Genomic DNA, 20,398 nt, shown 5'->3' on the forward strand with positions numbered 1-20,398 from the left:
TGCTGTTTTTTCATTTTTAAAACTGTTGAACTTTTGCCCACAGTTAAAACATAAAGTTTTAGGAAGAATATTAAGGTATATTAAAAGCTCCGTAGAATGCATTCACCACCTCCCAAGCCTGCTTTCTCTTTTACCTCTCTGCTTACCAAATTCCTAGACCATGTAGAGCTGGGGACTGGAAAACACTCCAGGTTCTCCATCTGTTGCTCTTTTTTGACTGTACCAGTGGTCAGGACAGGTGACTTGGTCACTAACAAAGAGTTGCCCTTTGTTTATAAACACTAGTGTATGATTTAATGGCTTATAAATTTCAGTTTTGTTTGTGATTCATAAAAAATGTACTGTGCTTCATTCGTTCTGTTAGCAATTATTTTGATAGTATTTCTATCCTAATTTAGGAGTCGTGGTATTAGTTTATATTTTAGCATCAAAATGAATTTTTTGCATAATCACCTCTGATTACAAGAGATATTTGGGGGGTAGGGATAAAGGGATAATGCTTTTGGCCCCAATATACTGCATAGAGCTGTCACACAGCAGCTTTTCAACTAAAATATTCAGTTTCATAATCTTCATTATTTCAGTGTTTTTAAATTTTTTTTCCAGGAGATTCAAATAAAAATGGAAGAAGAAGTTCTACTTTAGATTCTGATGGGACTTTTAATTCCTATAGGTAGGTGATGAATACATAGATGCATATTTTTACAAGATAATATACAAGATAACTAATGTTTCAGGATTTTAATCTTAGAGTAATAGGGAAATGTTACCTGTGCTTTAAAAATAAGTTACATGTAAGGAATATTGTGATATGCGATTGTTCTGCAGACTTATTGAGTAATGAACAGTGTAACCTCTTAAGTTCTTGAGTAAATGGCCTTATTGTGGATATCAGTTGTTAGTATATAATAGGTATGAATGCACATGTAGTATTAAGCTCCATTATAATCCATTTTTTATTTTGTTTTTCCAGTGTATCTGTACTAAAGTACTGTACTAAAGGCTTCCATTTGTTTGTTTCCTGTTAAAACAGAATATATTCCTTATGAGTATCTAAGAGAATATGAAATGTAATCCGTGGTTACATCAAGTGCTGTTTGTTTATCTCCCATTTGGTTCTTCAGCAAACAGGGCAGTTACATCTCAATTAGTGATTTTTTTTTTTTTTTTAAAGGATATGCTAGTTAAGAAAACCTGCATCTTCTCTAGTATTTTGGTAATATTCTCCTAATAACTTGATTTGCTTGAGTAAATGTTTATGGATTCTTTACCTTCATAACAGGGAAACCCAGGAAGAAGAAGATCATATTATTTCTAGTAATATTTGAATATTCATATATTTAACCAACGTGATACAAGAACTAGGTTGTTTTCTCTTAAGGAAAAGTGCAGATTCAATAGTAATACATTTGGCATTGTAGATAGCAATGCAGATTCTTGAAGAAATACTTTGAGTACATTGTCCTAACGGTTAGTTAGTTCTGACACTTGCAGTGACACAGTAAAATACACACAAGAACCACTTGAATGTTCAGTTGTAACTCCTTCTTTTATGTAATAAATATGGAGTTTATGATTGGAATCTTTATATTTTTATTTGAAAACACATTGTATATCCCTAATTGGAACTGTGTCATTTGTTTTTTCAGATTCCAGGCAAGCTTTTAATATCTAGAATAGGGCCTTATATACAGGAAGGAAGCACTTAATAAGAATGTGGTAAATGGGAAAGTTTTTTACAATTTGTTTATGAATTCCAGAAATGAGATGGTAATTGAAACACTTGACATCTTTATTTTATATCAGTTGGGGTCTGTATAAATAATCAGTCGTTCGAGTGTCACAGATACTACAAAAGGCTTATGTTCCCATGGTGTTCTAGAAGGGTATTATCACAGCAGTAAAGCTCATATGTTGTCATTATATTTTCACTGTACTCATCCTACCTTATAAATGTTGGAATTCTTCAAATCCTTCTTTTAGTGCTGAAGTGAATATAAAAGATAGTTAAACATTCATGATTTGGCATGTAAGTGAGGAATGTTAATATGATAATATATGTGAAATCTATGTTGTTAGTATCATTGCTAGATATAAACACAATAAAAAATAGCTAAGACAAAAGGAAAACAGATATATTTCAAAGGAAGGAAAATCCATATGTGTATAAATTTTGTTGGTGAGTTAAATTTTACAATTATGTTTATAGTTTAGCTAATTATAGTAAATAATGGACATAACATAAAGTTAAGAGAAATGTGTTAATGTGAAGGCACAGTATTATCTTGTAGTTTATTTTATTCTTGAATAGTTTGAAGATTAAAATATTTTAGTATTATTGAATGCTAATTGTACTTTGAAAATGAACTCCTAATGCAACTTTGCACAATAAATACTAATGTTGTTAACTAATATAATTTTAATCAATGCCTGTCAGTGTTGTAATGTTAGGATATTAATTTATTGTTGTAATTAAAAAGGCAAGATAAAAAGCTCAGGTAGTACAATATATAAAAACGAGCTTTTAATAGTTGGCAGGCCAGTGCTGTTATTAAATAGTATTATAGTATTTAAGGTGCGAAATGAATATTTTTCTACTCAGCAGGCAATAGCTCTTAGAATATAATGAGCTTACTTGTGAATTTGACACTTGGGTTAAATGCAGAATTCATAGAAGCACAGCTCTGGGGTATATTTTCATATTAAGGTTAACTGATAAAACCTAGTAATTGTTGCATGATCACACTAAAATGGCAACAGAATTGTCAGTAAAATTCCCTTTTGAAAATGAAAATTATTTTTCTGTTGCTATCACTACTGTTTTAAACTTAACTAAGTTATTAGAAAAATGTGAATATTAACCCTCAGAGAGCCTTTAGCCTAACAATTCTACCTTTGTCTTATTTAAACTGTCTCGGAAATCCTGACCTTTCTTCACAGTCAGACAGTTCTGGCTGCCAGCCTAGTACCATCATACTCAAGCTATATATACTTGAGTCCAGGATAATGATTAGCCTTAGTTTGTCATTTATGAGACAGACATTCTAATGTGTAACCTGCTTCCTCCTCACAACTCTCGGAAAGACTGAGATAAAATGTAGAAGATAAAGCCTTTTGAAAATCCAAATGCAAAGCCATGGCATTATTAATTCTTTCTGGAATTAATTCTTTCATATAAATTGACAACTTTGTTGCCTTAGCCTTCACTTCACCCTCCAACACGTGTACCCTTTTATAGCATATGTGGAGATTTTATTAACTTTTGCATTCAGTCTTGATTTGGTCACCTAAGTGTGCACTCTTCCCATTTTGTGTCTGTCTTACTGTGGTCTTAGATTGTCACGTTCAAGAGGGCTGAGTCACTGATTGTTGTTGTTTTGCCTTTCATTGTTAATGATACCCAAATATATGGTGAGGTGGTTCATATCCTGACTCCAAATACTTGGGAAACTTGGGCAAGTCTTAGCCTCAGTTTCCTCACCATTAGAGGGAGGTTAAGAAAAAACACACTTGTTAGGAGGAGTTGATGGGATAGTGTCATGTGGTAAATGCTGAGTAAATAGTAGCTGTTTTTATCTTCTAGTCTGTGGCATTGTCATCATTGGTAACCTTCTGGTATTTAGAATTTTTTACAGTGCCCTGTTATAGAGACACTAAAAGGAAGGTAAAAAAGAATGTGTGACTTACAGGACAATAACTTTTGTCTGTTAGCAGAAACAGAGCTAAGAACAAGCTTAACCTGGGGCTTGAAACTCTCAATCTGACAAAATATTCTCAGTTGCCTTCATATAGCAAATCTATACACATAGCAATGATAAAAGGAAGATGTTTTACTCTTTGTATAAGTTCAGAGGTAGAGTTTTGGAATTTTGACAAATTCTGAAATTTACAGTCGATCAGATCTAACATGATAGTTCTGTGTACCTAATGTTCATAGATTTGTTTTTCATAGGCCAGGAGGTTTTTCTTGAATTTGTGTCTTTTGTGGTTTTGCTTCACTGATACAAATGGAGTGCAGCTGAATTTAACTCCGAAGGCACCAGTGTGAATATTATATGGTGCCTAGGTAATAGATTAGATCTTGTTTTAGAATTTCTTGTTAAAATTCGGTTATATGTCTCCCAACTAATTTGTAGATGATGTGTTAAAATGGAAAATTTGTAAGAATTGAGAAGATATTATTGGTTTATGCAGTAGATCTTATGCTTTTTAAAGACCAGCGTTCTCTGTCAGATTATATGAGCTTTCTGTATTTCTTATTTAAACATTAAAACCGAGAGACCCTTGCTGGGTATGAAAGAAGAATAGTAGTTTGCCGAGTAGCAGTTTGCAGTAGATGATGAAGTTAGCGACTGTAGCACAGGGCCACATAGTAGAAGCGGTATTCTCTCCCCACCACCCTCCTTCTTTCCCAAGGGCAGCTGACCTTCTCCTCTCCAAAGAGGCGAGCCCCTTGCCAGCACATATGACTACAGACTATTACATTAATCTGTTTAGCTGTAGTACCAGCTGCTTGCATGTTTTTAATTATCTTATTAGATGGTATAACAGTGACCTATGAAATAAATTGAAGGTGAACATTTTTAAACTTTCCTTTTTTACCCTATGTTTCTAAATATCTTTATTGATTAAATTAAAACTTTCCACAAAAGTTCATAGAAGTCTGTATGATTTTTGAATCTGTGTAATGCTTTTTTCACATATAATGTTATAATTCCCAAAATAGAAAATAACTTCATTTTGCCTCATTTTTTATTTAGGATATAAAGATTTAGGATTGCCTCGCTTAAGATTTAGGTTGTGTTTATATAGCAACAAATCCATGTTAAAATACATTGGTTAAATAGTCAATTTAGTTAGAGAAGACTCAGACCAGTTATTGGCATTTTCGGGGAAACTCAGAATATTGCTTAATTTTCAGACGTCATCTTGGTATGTTGTATAAATGTCATGGGATAGAAAATAAGTCATGGTAGATTAATTTTAAATAAATTTGGTTATTTAACTATGATTTTCTAGATTCTGATATGTGGTAGTAAATCATGTAGTCTACCCTAATTACTTTTACAATTTAATTTCACATAGTACCATTGCTGGGTATATTTTCCCAAGTTGTGCCGTTAGGAAAAATTTATTACCTTGTGAATTTCGACAATTGGAGAATTTTCAAATAATACATTATAAATGAAGTGTTGACTTCAGGAGACATAGTTCAAAATAGTAACAACCAATGGTTGTTCTGTTATAACTCATCCCCAATAAACAAAGATTACAATAGTTAGAAAACTTTGGTGTTGAATTAAAAAACAAAGGTAGTTGGATGCAGAAAGAATTGCAAAATACTTATGCATGTCTTTTGAATTAGTAAATCCTACAGCTGGGATGGTAGGGTGACTTGAGACTTGAAAAATTTATAAAGATCTCAAATATTTGTTAAGTACACATTATTTTTTTTAATTAAGTAATACCCATTCTTTTTACCTTCCTATTTTTTTCCTTTTAAGAAATAATGTATTTCATATTTTAAAAGAACCTTTGTTGCAGGAACTTTTCCACTTGGCTCTGTATTGGGTGGTGTTTATAATTTCTTAATATTGATCTGAGCTTCTGAAGTTGCCACTCTTTCTCAATATGGTGTGTTCTATAGCCCACAGAGTTACAGGCCGTTTTGAAGTTGATAAAAAGTTTTTAAAGAAATTATAGTTGGTTTGGCTTTTTGAACCCAAAGTTAATTCTTTTCCTGAATAATAAAAATATATTTATTTGAGCACTGTTTAGTCATTGAGTAAACTTTAAAAATTAGGCTCATAGTTTCATCATAAACATTTTTATGTATCCTATTTACATGTAATCAGTAATTTGAGAGAATGTGGGAAATATCCTTCTATCATTTACATTTATTTCTACTATAATACCTTTTTTCCCCATTTGTATGTAAGTGGGTCATATGTGTCCTGAAACAACCATGAAATATTGATTCAGAATATTAGTAGAGATCATAGAGCAAAAGCAGAGATTGGATTTAAAATTTAGAAGTCTGGGTTCCGGCTATACTCTTAGAGTGATACAAGTTTGTTACTCTGTTATATTTAAAAATATGAAGTCAAAGAATCTATTTAATTGCTGAATGTTATACTTTTAGTCTGTTTAGGCTGCTGTAACAGATATCACAGGCTATGTGGCTTATAAACAACAGAAATCTATTTCTCACATTCTGGAGGCTGGGAAGTCCAAGATTAAGGTGCTGGCAGATTTGGTGTCCAATAAGAGCCCACTCCTGGTTCTCTGTCTATTCACAGTGCTCTCATATAGTAGAGGAGCCAGAGAGCTCTCTGAGTCACTAGTTCCATTCATGACAAACACCCCACAGACTGGGTATTGGGGTTCAACATATGAATGGGCGGGGGAACATTCAGTTCACAGAATATAGTAAAGATTATAGAGACTAACCTGAATTTCCATCCCACTCTTCACAACCCAGTCGTTTTAACTTCCTAAGCCCTTGTCATTTTTTTTCCAGAGTATCATAGCTTAGTAAAGTAGATGAGAAAGGTTTTTTCCTGATTCTTAGAGCATTGCTTTTCTCACTTTTTTAAAAAGCTGTTATTTGTTTGAGAGAAGGAGCAGGGGGGCGGGGCAGAGGAAGAGAAAGAAGCAGACACCCCCCTGAGCAGGGAGCCCGATGTGGGGCTCCATGGGGGACTTGGTCCTAGAACCCAGAGATCATGACCTAACCTGAAGGTAGACACTTAACCGACTGAGCCACCCAGGTGCCCCATGTTTTTCACACTTTGTGTTGCCTATACTTTGTTGAGAATCTGTGTAACTATATGATACATATTCTATAAGGTTTTAAGAATAAATACACGATTCAGGAAAACAATTTGGAAAAAAGATACAGATAGAAATAAGACTGACTAAAGTTTATATCTTCGCTTTACCACCCACTGACTGCATGACCTTAGGCAAGAGAATTAATCTCCCTGATTCCTGATTACTTCATTTGTAAAATTGGAATGTTAACAGCTCCTATATCATAGAGTTGTAGGGAGCATACCTACAAATGTGTAGAACACTGGCCCAGTCATCTAACATGTAATAAATAAACTAATTTCTGCACCTTTCCTTTCTCTCTTTTCCAAAATTTCCTTTAGGTTTTATTTTATTTATTTATTTATTTTTAAAGATTTTAATTATTTGAGAGAGAGAGGGAGAGAGCAAGCACAATCAGGGTGGATGAGCAGGGCGGAGAGGGAGAAGCATGCTTTCCACTGACAGAGAACCTGACATGGGGCTCGATCCCAGGACCCCGAGATCATGACCTGAGCCAAAGACGCTTAACCCACTGAGCCACCCAGGTGCTCGTGAAATTTCCTTTAAGTTTTAATCAACTTTTTCATCTCTTATAGTTGTTGTTTGTCTCAGAAAAGTATTTAAAAATTCTCTGCAGTCCTAAACTGGCAATAAATGAGTCTTTAAGGATTAGATCTACAGTTATCTATAAAAGATCAAATTTATAAATATCTACAGTTACCTATAGATTGTATAGGAAGAATATTTATAAAATCCATGCTTATTTAGCCTCGCAATCTCAGTATCAAATTTTCTTATTTCTCTTTTTCATATTTGTTGAAATAACACCACGACCTTTCTAGTTAAATAATTTCAGAGAGGGGCGCCTGGGTGGCACAGCGGTTAAGCGTCTGCCTTCGGCTCAGGGCGTGATCCCCGTGTTATGGGATCGAGCCCCACATCAGGCTCCTCCACTATGAGCCTGCTTCTTCCTCTCCCACTCCCCCTGCTTGTGTTCCCTCTCTCACTGGCTGTCTCTATCTCTGTCAAGTAAATAAATAAAATCTTTTAAAAAATAAATAAATAAATAAATAAATAAATAAATAAATAAATAAATAAATAAATTCAGAGAGCACAAAATATGTATGTAATCTTTACATTTTCCTGAAACCAAAAATCAGAATAATACCTTAATTCATATCTCCATAATGAAGCCATATTTGAGAGAAGGGATGAAAAAAATCACACTTGAATGATGAATACATCTTCTTGAAGTGACTTTATTATTTTTTTATGATAGTGGAACTGGAAATTTCTATGCTTTTCTGTAATATTCAACTGTCTGAACTAATTATTGATCACTTAAGGCTCTGAAAATGTTACCTTCCATTTAACTAATTAACTGGCTTGTTTGCATTTACAGCCTTACATTAACATAACCCAAACTGACTTCAGCATACATGTTAGTTTGAGTTCCTTTGCTTCAGAAGCCCCTTCAAGCCCTTTTTATTATCTGTAGGCAGGCTCTAGGGGAAAAATTTTTTTCAAATTTGTTTATTTACATAGTCAGCTGCAAGCTCCAATCATCCAAGGCTGTGTAAATGTTTATCTTTGAAAAGACAGGCATACATTTGAAATATGAGGATAAGCTGCTCTGAGTCAGTCATCACTGAGAGTCCCTTCCCCTCGACACACTTCTGTTTTTTCCTGGTATCCTCAGTTGAAATGCACCCGTGTCAGCCCCATGGATCACCATTTGTAGTACGTATTAGCATGCTGCACTTTTTAATTAGGGCAGTGCAATAGACAATGCCAATTAAATATTTGGTCAGTAATGTTGAAGTGTGTCACTGGATCTATAATTTGAAAAAATAATACAAAGAAGAATAGTTTAAAAGTGGAAAGTTACAAATCTTTTTAAACATTTTACAAATACCTTGCTTATTTATTTACTTATGGGTGTGCTTTATAGTTATATAGTTAGCTCTACATAAGGCCTAATTACTGATTTTTGATTTGACAATTTGTAAGTCTCAAAGATACAGTTTAAAGGTGGAATTTTCACAGAATTTTTTTTTTTTAAGATTTTATTTATTCATTCAACAGAGAGAGAGAGACAGCCAGCGAGAGAGGGAACACAAGCAGGGGGAACGGGAGAGGAAGAAGCAGACTCCCAGTGGAGGAGCCTGACGTGGGGCTCGATCCCAGAACGCCAGGATCACGCCCTGAGCCAAAGGCAGACGCTTAATGACTGAGCCACCCAGGCGCCCCTTCACAGAATATTTTAATAGAGATTGATATTCAGTATTTGTCTATTTTCTGTATCAGATTACCTTGCCTTCTGGGGGAAAGGTGGCAGTGGTTAGTAATCCTATTTATTATTATTATTGTTTTTAGATTTTATTTATTTATTTGACAGAGAGAGGGAGAGCGCACAAGCACACAGAGTAGCAGGCAGAGGAAGAGGGAAAAGCAGGCTCCCCCCGACGTGGGGCTCGATCCCAGGACCCTGGGATCATGACCTGGGCATGTCACTTAACCAGCTGAGCCACCCAGGTGCCCCGGAATCCTATTTTTAAAATTTTTTTCCTAATCCAGAGCTTTCACAAGTGTTTTTGTGATATTTGTTTTTATATATATTTGGTTATATATATATATTTGGTTCAAGAGAGCTAACAAATCTTCAAACATTCTGCAAATCTTTATTGTATACTCATTATAGGCAAGCCAGTGTGCTAAACCTCCAAGACCCAAAGACAAATAAAACACTTAATCATCTAGGAGGGGAGACAGACATGGAAGCAACTAATGTAGATGATAACCAATGTTATAATGGGGACATTTTACTAAGAACTAGAGGAATACCGGATGGAGTAGTTAAAATTGAGGGGTTGGGGGAGAGGTGGTTACAGGGAAGATATATCTGCTATACATTCTAGAGGGACGAGACTTTTCTATGAGGTGAACAATATGAATAAAGATAGTCTTCATTTTCTACTCTCTAACAATGCATTTTTTTTTTTGCCACTGTTAGAATGGTTAGATACAGTTAGCCTTACATTTGTTAGTAACAAAATTATGCCCTTAGTTACAGAAGACAGCTAAAGTGGCCCCTACAATGTGAGTATTTACATATATCTGTTTCATTCTGTTGACATTGTTACTTTGCATGAACTAGTATTTTGATAGTATTAAAGCTTTAGATTTTAGTATAGGTATTTGATATATTTAAATCCATGATCAAAAAATTTAACTGGGAGTTGAAAATGAAAATCTTTAAATCGCAAAATTATATGAAGTAGTTGATAATGATACAATTGAGAATGAATATTATGTGCTTAGAAATATGGGAAAAATCAATAAAGCAGCTATGGAATAAAAAATAGTCTGCTAATGAGAGAATATTTGAAATTTAAAAGAAGTCCTAGTATCATCTGAACATATGGACATAGTTTTCATTTCATGATTATAGATGCAATGTTCTGAGATAGATATAGTAGTTTAGCTGGTTGACATATTTCAAGGATTTTCAAAGATTGAATTTCAAGCTATTTGTTCAGATTAGAAAAGTAATTCAGATGACAAGCCCAAGTCTCTGAACCCATTTGAAGCAAAACAGGGTAGTTGAACACTATCTCTTAACTCTCATTCCAGTTTTTTAATGTGCTTCTAGATCTTAAAGTTGTCATGAGCAGCAGAGCTCTACTGTCATTGAACCAGGCACAGACCTCTTGTTATATGGATTTTGTTCAGTGCACAGTAATGAGTTCATAACCTCCTAAGTAACTACTCTTGTTTGCTTGCCCCATCCCACCTGACCACCTGGCCAAACCCAGAGCTTGCTTCTCTTCTAATATTCTGATTATGTAGTTTGAACAGGGACTTTTTTTTTTTTTTCCTCTACTCGAGAGATCTAGAAGAGGGTTGAGGGAGTGGAATAAATAAAGCCAGAGTGGTCTGATTGGTGTTTTTAACACTGCTCCCATCCCTGTTTTTCCCACTGTCCTCTGGACTCTTGATGGGTCCTAGAGAAGGAACCCCATTTTCCTGCCTCTATATGTCTAGGTGCCATTCCTAATCGTAATATTTTAAAAAGCTCTGTAGAAAAATGAGAATTTTCTTGTGCTAGTTTTCAATTTTATAGTAGCAGTCCATGTGACAGCTTTATGGAAACATCTCTTTGGTTCATATAAGGATATCTGTGGTCATATAATTAAAATTTTTGTGGCATCCATTTGGGACTATCTGGATTATTGAGCATATGGATAACAGAATTTTTTTTTTTTTTATAAAAAGGCCTTTTGTAGAGTCGGGACTAGATTTGAGTTCTCTTGAAGTAAATGAACTTTCAGATAACATAAAATTTCATCAGTGGAGAATACTTCTGCCTAAGACAGAACTTTTATGAAACATATTTTAATTTGGACAAGGAGGTCATGAGAAAATGGTTCATCTTCCACTGTGATGCAGAACAACTGTTTTAAAAAAAATCAGTAATAAGAATATTACTCCCACTGGTGTTCTAGCCTACATAGGAAACACAGTGCAGACTCAAATTAGGTCTCCACACTCTGATTCCTTCATTTTAGTGTCTTCTCCCAACCCTTATCCCCTACCCCCTATATCCAGTATTCAGAAAAGGGATTTTTCCTTTTTTTCTTTGAGATAGAACAGGCAGTTAAAGACCCTGGAGGGAATACACATGCATTCTCCCCTATGACTCCAGCGAACAGTAACATATAGCTTCATTATGATACATGTACATTGTGGTTTTGATCCCCTCCCTGCAGGGAGAAGGCCGCCATGACAATTCCAGCAAGGACCATATAGGGCCAAACCCCACTGCCCCACCCCCATTCCCCCCACTGGTAGGAGGAGTCCCTTAGATGATTGGAAGCAGCCTTAGTCAGAGACCGCCCTAGCTATGACCCATAACCTATACAAACATAAAAAGGAAAGACGAAAGAAGACCTGAACCCTGATGAAGTGGCCACCTCTGTGCCTGCCCCCTCTCCCACCTGAAGAGGCTACTTTCGCTTTAACTGCTAGTAAAGGCTTGCTTAAGAATTTGGCTCTGAATTCTTTTCTTGGCCACACTGAAGGACTGAGGCTGTGGGGGTAATGGAATTGGCTGCTGACGTTTGGATATACAGTGACATGTCAGTTATTTACAGGGCAAATTTCTTTTTTTTTTTTTTTTTAAGATTTTATTTATTTATTTGACAGAGATAGAGACAGCCAGCGAGAGAGGGAACACAGCAGGGGAGTGGGAGAGGAAGAAGCAGGCTCCCAGCGGAGGAGCCCGATGCGGGACTCGATCCGCGAACGCCGGGACCACGCCCTGAGCTGAAGGCAGACGCTTAACGACTGCGCTACCCAGGCGCCCCTACAGGGCAAATTTCTAACAGCTTCAACCAGCTAGAATATAACCAGAAACTTAGAAATAGGAGGAAAATATTAGAACAGGCAAAATGTTTGCTTATTAAAATATGTTTAGGCACAGGAGAGCCCTTCCAGTCCTTATTCCCACAGTCTTATTTCACATTTTTCTTAAATTAGAAAAGATTCTGATAACTCATGATGTTGAAATAGGCTAGAATATATGACAGCTTAAAGTCTAGTTTGTTGTCTTTATTTTAAAAAAGACACGCTGAGCAAATGACAGAGGGGTGTAGATTTAGGATTTTTAAAAGCTAATGTATAATCATTATACAGATTGGTAGCCAGTAGCCTGATAATGATAGTCTTGAGAAAAATGCCACTAAAAACAGAATGGAAAACTCCAAAAGCAAAGCAGTTTGGAGTTATTTAATGTAGGGGCAAATCGCCATACATTTTCCAAATGTATACCACATCTGAACAAAAATTCTTTAAGGCTTAGTAAATTTTGATACTTTCAACATTTCTGTGTTGCAAAAAAAATCACTTATGTGGCATACGTTGGTCTTTCGTTATGCTGGGTATATGAGGTATTCAATTATGGGATTTTTTTTTATAGTATTGAGTTTTTTTCTTTTAAAGTATAAATGAATGAGATTTTCTGGTGGCCCTTGGATGAGGATATTTCCTTACATTTTCAGAGGCACATGTGAAACTATTTTCTCAGGTACATTAATCCAAACAAATTATAAAGTACATAATGTCCATATTGACTTAAAATTTATCACATGACCCATTTATCTTCATCTTAAATTTTCATATCCTGGATCTTTGAACCAATCTAATACTGACTATGGTTATATCAGGTTCATGATTCAGATCTTGGGTCTGGTTCTTGCCAGCATTTATTAGTTTTGGTACTTACAGATGCATCACTTCTTCACTAAAGATTTGCTTCCCTAACTTTTATGTGTAAGAGGGAGGTGGGAGGAAGCAAGCGGCAGAGGGTGGTGGTAGAGACAGAGAAACCTGGACAGGGAAAGGCAACCAGATAGAGATAAAAAAAAAATATCTATTATATCTGTATATGATCTTATTGGTAGCACCATTCATTTAGAATTAATTACATACTGTGTTACATCTCTTATGGAACTATCTTGATTTTTGAACTAGCTGTACTGTTTAACTTTTAAAGTGTATCTGTCTTCTTTCCCTAGTAACACTATATGTGATATCATGTATATATTTATATCTCTTGAAGCTTTTTTATAGTTCTTACTTTAAAAATCGAATGTATCTATGAATGGTTTATTATCCTTAAAGCACTTGGAGTTTTGGTGTTCAATATAGGAACAATTAGTGACATGAGTCTATGAAAATTTAGGTTTAAATTAATTAAAATATGTAGTTCTTCAGTTGCACTAGCCAGTTGCACACATGTGATTAATGTGTAGCCACATGTGATTAATGATTACCATATTGAACAGTCAGATATAGAACATTTCCGTTATCTCAGAAAGTTCTGTTGGGTAGTGCTGATCTACAAATTATCAAATGAATGATGGATTCAGTTACAATCCATTTAGATCTTTAAAGTATTATTTGAAGCATGTATGTATTTCTATGTGTGTAATACCCTATAAGTCAACCCAGTCTTGAAAAACATGTTTTATGAGATTGGATTGGCTTTCAATTAGGACATCAGATTTTGCTAAATAAATGTCTGTTTCCAAATTACTGCAGAATAATTTGTTCTCAATTCTGTAAGCATTTACTTCATAGTATTGTTTACGTTATAGACTATGGCAAATTCTTTATCATATAGAAAGTTAGATATCAAGTCCTTGCTAGTTTCACAAAGAGCAAGGTAAATGTAGTGCAGTGGGGATGTGAAGAAGGTGGGGGAGGTCTGCAGGAAGGTGTCTCAAAGAATTAATTCTGTAAGAAACATCAGTTAACTATGGAATATCAAATATATTCATTTAGACGACTTCACAGAGATAGTTTGGTACAGGATCCTTTTCTCACCTCATTTCTAAATGCTGAACCTTTGATTAGTAGTATAATGACGTTTATTGTGTACTTAATTTTTTATAGCCTTGTGATACAGCTTTTTTTGATTCCTTTTCTAAAGGCATGTTTTTTGACTTGACCTACTTAATATGACCTTGAATTTGGAAGCTCTTAAACATTATATTATGAAGAGAATGATACATGTATTTTTTTTTTAAAGAATATTATACCTGATAGTCCAAAACTGTTGCTAACTCAGAGCTTCGTGTCCTTGTGGACATTGAGGTAGAAATTCAGAATTTTTCAATTCAGAGTTAAATCCAAACCCAAATCAAAACATCCCCATAAATTAATTTTAACAAACCTCCACACGTTGAACTGTTTGTTGCCTTTGTTTCAATGGAGCCTCATCAGATGAGAATATATTTCACCTAGACATAGAAAGCCATTTTAAGCTTGTAAGTAATTGTGCATTCTGTTTTTATATTTATTTATATATGTATAAGTGATATATGCCCTGATGTTTCATTATGGAGGGGAAAAAAAGCTTTAAATAAAAGTAAGTTTTTAAAAATTCCTGATACAGGAAGCAAAAAAGCCAGTACAGTTTCTAATTGCCTTTTAGAGTCTCTGAGTTCCCTCATTACCTGTGATTTAAGCTAAAAATGAGGTAATTATAGATAACATCAGTGTTTATCTGGTTGATCTTGGCACCTGCAGTCCTAGTGTTGTAGCTTACCCATGTCTGGTGCCACACTTTACAGTCTGATGCTGACATACCTAATTTACACTTCTCATATTTCCATTGATTTAAGTTAGATGTTCCTTGTTCTATTTGAATAGCATTTTTTAAATCGTTCCTTTAAGATGGCATTAAAGTATGTACTCTTTTACTTGGAATATTGTATTTATGGTACAGTCCTTTCATTAGTAGAAATCTTTCACTAATACATTTCTATACAAATTTAAAATGTATTGTGTCCTTTTACCTATATATTTGGTAAAGCAGTTATGGTCACTAATGTGGCAATTCTTTTCTAAATATTGGCATGTGTTTCAGGATCATAAAATTGTATAAACCTTTTTGCATCAGATTAAATTTTCTTACTTTGTGCTTTCTCACCTTCGAATATTCTACACATCTAACTCTGATCTTATTTTGCCTAAAGATCACTAAAGGCATCCTGGCCTTTAGTGCTACTATTTCTAGTCAGATCTCAAAAAAACGAGATGATCAAGGGCTAGCTGACCTTGTAAACTACGGGATCATTTCTGTAGAGCTCCTTCACTATAGCACCCCCTTACCATACCTCCCTCTTTGATCTTCATTCTCTGTGACCTGTTGAACTTCCCCCTGGTGACAGTCCATTCTCCATTCCCCTCATTCTTTATCAGTGAAAACCAGAGTAGCTTCTCTTAACCAAGTATTGGAGATCCTGAGTACTAGACTGTGTGTAGTTTCTGAATTGTTTTCAATAATTATAGTTGTTTGGGTTTCTGCAGTTAGCCCCATAAGCACATTGCTGCCTGCCCGAAAATGGGGTAAAAACCATCCTATAAAATATGTGGTATAAAATTGTTTTCTCTAGTGTGTCATCATTTGGAATAATTCAGAAATTTTCTAGTCCAGAACTGCCACATAATCAAGTAATTTATGCATTATTTAGGTTACAGAAGTATTTAAACAATTACATTTAGAAGGTGCTAACTAGTTTTATACCAATTTTATGGGTGTATCTTAGGAAATACTACATTAAAATGTATAATTAGAAATACAGATCTTATGATCATCAGCTGTATTCACTGTGTATTCTAGTTGATTGCCATGTCAAAAAAAAAGAAAAAACCTCAAAAAACAAAAACATTACCAAGTGGATTAGCTACCTAAATAGGTATCTTTGGAGGGGAGAGCTCAACTGCTGCTGCTAAAGTTCATTGCATTTACTGAGAAATAACTGCAACACTCGTGGTCAGCATTTTTGATCAGTCACAGTGTTCTTTCCTGAGGAGCACATGGTAGCCTCAGAATCCTTTTTCACACAGTGCTTCCAAGGCAGCCACTACCAATCCATTAACACTGGCCCAAAAAGTAAACCAGTTTCTCTGCTGTTCCCTGCGTAGATGGTGGTTGTTTTTAGGGACCCAGTGCCTGCAAGGCATAGTGGTTGCCACTAGATGGCACTAGTGCTTTGTCGAGAGAGTCCTTAAGGCCCAAGTGTCTCTCTAATCTGTTCCATTTGAGGCGTTTGCACACCTAAATACCACAGGTTGTTTTTTAACCACTCACAGCAGCCGTTGACTTACTTTCTCAGTCCAACTGGTGAAAACTTATCTCTGTACCCATGGACTTGATGTTCAAAAACTAGAAATCTGAGGAAGAAAATATAAGGTCATGTTCTTGTCTTGCCTTGTTGTCAGAGGCCATTTTTGTCCTTTGATGTCTGCAGTATGGTGTTTCCCTTTTAGTATTGCTTCCAGGAAGATGCTTTTCCTAATTCTCTTTTTTTTTTCTCTTATTCAATTTTTCTGAGTCTTAGTTTCCTCACTGATAAAGAGGGGTTAAAATTACACATCCTAGGAGAGTTGTTATAAAGGTTAAAAGTTAAAAGTGATTTACTTAAAATATTGTATTTTTAAATATAGATGGATTTTTTTTTTAGCATTTTAATAGCCTCATTGTCAGATTTGGCCTGTTACAGGCACACTATTTACTTTTTTTAAAAATATAAGACAAGGTTTAGGAACTACCTTTCCTTTATTTTTGTTAAGCTGAAAAATTCCACCCCTGACTTGTCAGTAACTTAGTATTCTTTGCCCATATCCTGATCTGATTAAGAAGTAGGTCCCCATTTGTATTTATGATTGTAAAAAACTTTTATTTTGGTTTAGCTCCTCCTCTGGGGGTTAACTGTTCAACATTTTATCCTCTGTAGGCTGTTGAAGCTCTGACAGCCCAGCTCTCGGGGTGGCATTTGACTGCCTGTTGGGCTGCTATTATTTTCTACACTCAGTTATAATTTTTAGGTATAAAACTAGATCTCCCTTCTCTGTACTGCCAGAGTGCTTCGCCTTCACCAGATTATTGTTGGTTTACAGATCGATCTACCTCCTTAACTTCATGCTTTCTCTAACATCTCTAGTGCGAAGCACATAGTAGGCACTGTCATTTGTGTTTACTCCGTATCACTGTTCATTAATGAAACACGATACCATAGAAGAGCAAGACAATGAAGTATCCGTGGCCTTCGTGTTCCTCTGTTGTTAGGGCTCTTCATCAGTTTAAGGCGTTAAACCTTAATTGGAACTCTAAGTACCCTGAATAAATTGAGATGATTGTGAATTCCAAAGATAATGTTTCCATTTCACATGCCCCAGTCTCCTGTTCTTTCTACTGACACTGTAATCAAGGCCCAGGGTCTTATTTAAGCTAACAAATAATTATCCTTCATTACATAAGTAGTATGTAACTTGACCTTAAAAGGCTGCGTAACTTGACAAGATAGCAGTGAATCTAGCCACCAGCTGTGTCTACCTTCACACTGTCCTGGTCCCTGTGAATAGGAGCTGATTTTGGAAGAAGCTGGGGGAGTTGTTGCCTCACACTTTCCTCTCTTATCTGGAACGTATCGGTGATTTCAGGCCATGGAACTGCACGGTCTTGCACAAATTTTGATTCTTTTTGGGTTCAGAATCCATTTAAAATCTGCAGTTTTTGCTTGCAGACCACAAGCTATTTAGACATGCTTAACATTTTCTGAGATGTACTCATTGCTTATCTCATCTTTGAGTACTGCTAAAACTGGATAAAAACAAAACCTGAATATGAGATGTGGATAATATATGTGAGATTGTTGGGAAATGGATAATGTATTTAAAATATGGGTAATACAAATGGACTAATGTGATTAAAAAAACATTTCTTTGAGCTTGGAGAGGCTAAGAATTACTTAAGCATGAAAACAGTGGAAAGAGCATCAGGAGAAAATAATGTTAGATTTAAATTTATACACAAATTAAAAAGCTTCACTATGTTGAAAACCAAGGTATTGGGTTAAAAAGTATATGTGTGTTGCAGACAAAGGTGTGATGTTTTTAATGTATGAAAAACTCCTCCTTTGGGCCAATAATAAGGCACACTAAAATAAAAACAATATTATAATTAGTATTAACAATAATACTAATTTTTAAAAATGTTCTGATATACTAGACATGCTTCTGAGGGCTTGTCATGTATTTTAATCCTCACAATAATTCTTTGAGGTAGATGATATTATTTCATTTTACAGATGAGGAAACAGAGGCACAGGGACGTTAAGTAACTTGCCCATGCTCGCACTGCTAGTAAGTAGCTAGTAAATTGTGTACTGTTTCTGTGAAGGCATGGCTGTCTTTTTATCACAGGAGTGTGGTTCTGCTGTCCATTCTTTTAACCACTATCCTATGGTTCTTAAAACAGACAAAGGACAAGAAAGGACGTTTTTAAAAAGAAGTAATAAAATGACTCAAAAGCATGAAAAATTTTCACTTTCACTAATAATACAAATGCAAATTAAAATAAAAATGAAGTATTATTTTCTGTTATGAGTGGAGTGTTGGGAGTAAGAAATTTTCGTGGAGTGGTGGTAGGAGTGTCTTTCTTCTGTATGGAGCTGGAGTGCTTCTCTCATTTGGCATACTTAGCCGCTAGCCCCTCCTGGCAGAAGGCTTCGGGATCCATGCTGCAGGGCCGAGCTGGAAGTTCTCCTGCTTGTGGCAGTGAGGAATGTGCCATTGCCTGGGTCACTCTTCTGGAAAACTCTGTGGAGAAGATACTCACAGTCAGGTGTTTTAGTTGTAGGCGTACAGTTGGTTGCAGTACTGGCTCTAAGAGACCACAGTGCGCGAGGCTGTCCTTTCTCAGAATGAGTCAGGTCCCGCCAGTGACAACTGCGTGTATCTATTGGAGGACGGTTGGGGGTTTTAAAGGTTTTCTTTTGAGGAAGTCTCTCTGAAGAGATTGCCGGGGTTTCAGCCTTGATGATAAGTTTCAAATTATAAGTTTATTGTGGCATTATGAAATCTGAGAGAAATTTCATAAAGCTGTGCTCAGTAGCCTCTACTGTTGACAAATGATTCTTGATGTTTAGTTTGGTACAAGATGAAGGGAATATAGGTCTACTTCCTTTATTCAAACTCAGTAAATGGTTTGGGACAATTAATTTCCAATTGTTTCCCAGTAGAGCAGATTTACTTGTATATTAATGAGGCACAGGTGTTAGGCCCCTGGTGTCTGCGTGCCTGGGAGGCATATTTCAGTTGTTTATCTACTCAGCCATAGGTACTGCAAGGTACTCAAGCTTGCCTTTAACAGTTTTTACAGTGAGGCTTTTTAATTTTTTGATGTTTTTTTTCAAATTTGCCTGCACCTGTTAAAATTTTAAAACTGATCATGTAGAAAGAAGTTGCAGAGATTTCAATAGTAAATAGCACTAAAAGTTAAAGAAAGTAGTCTTCTATTATATTTATCTCCCCAGCCTGACACTAAAGAGAAATGGGTTCATTTTACAGATATTTCATGTGAGAAGCCAATATAATCAACGGTACCCTTTTTGTTGTGTATTTTTGGAGCAGGTTTGTCTTTGTCAATGGCTAAAGCAGTCATATATTTATATTAATATTCATTTTTTTCTTGTTTCACTGAACTGCACTACCAACATTTTAGAGGAAATGGAATAGCCTCCATAGACATTATGAATTTCAGTAGCTGGCATAATTATAGCGATCTACATATTCATTAAATCTACAGAAGAACTGTGTCCAAAAAGACAGCCATGCGTTCAGAAACAGTACACAACTAAATATATACGTTTTAAAAGTTGCATTTCTTAGACTTATTTAAAATTAATTTCCTGTAGCACTCCTCTCCAAGCAGAGAATTTTAACAAAAGGATGCCTACGCTTTGGTTTCTTGCATATAGGAAAGAATGGGAAGAACTATTTGTAAACAACAATTACTTGGCAACAATAAGGCAGAAGGGGATTAATGGGCAGCTGAGAAGCAGCAGGTTCCGCAGCATTTGCTGGAAGGTAAGAAGAAAATATTTATTTACAGTTTGTGGTTGCAGTATATCAACACATTACCTGATGCCCTGGGAGATTACCCATGCAGGGGATCACTGAATTTTCCAGGAGACTTCACTCTCGATTTTTTGGCCATCCAAGTTTATCTTTCATA

General features: G+C 35.4%; 1 protein-coding gene across 1 annotated transcript in view; it reads left to right on the plus strand.

The window, feature by feature from the left end:
* Positions 1-20,398, plus strand: part of TBC1D5 (TBC1 domain family member 5) — a 562,848-nt gene that overhangs the window by 298,636 nt on the left and 243,814 nt on the right. The window contains exons 5-6 of the mRNA XM_045791684.2: positions 607-673; positions 20,142-20,250. Of these exons, the coding sequence (XP_045647640.2) occupies positions 607-673; positions 20,142-20,250 (176 nt within the window). The remainder of the gene's footprint in view (positions 1-606; positions 674-20,141; positions 20,251-20,398) is intronic.

This window comes from Ursus americanus, chromosome 20 (genome assembly GCF_024610735.1).
Source record: "Ursus americanus isolate L20-20 chromosome 20, mUrsAme1.1.p, whole genome shotgun sequence".
NCBI classification, from domain to species: domain Eukaryota; kingdom Metazoa; phylum Chordata; class Mammalia; order Carnivora; family Ursidae; genus Ursus; species Ursus americanus.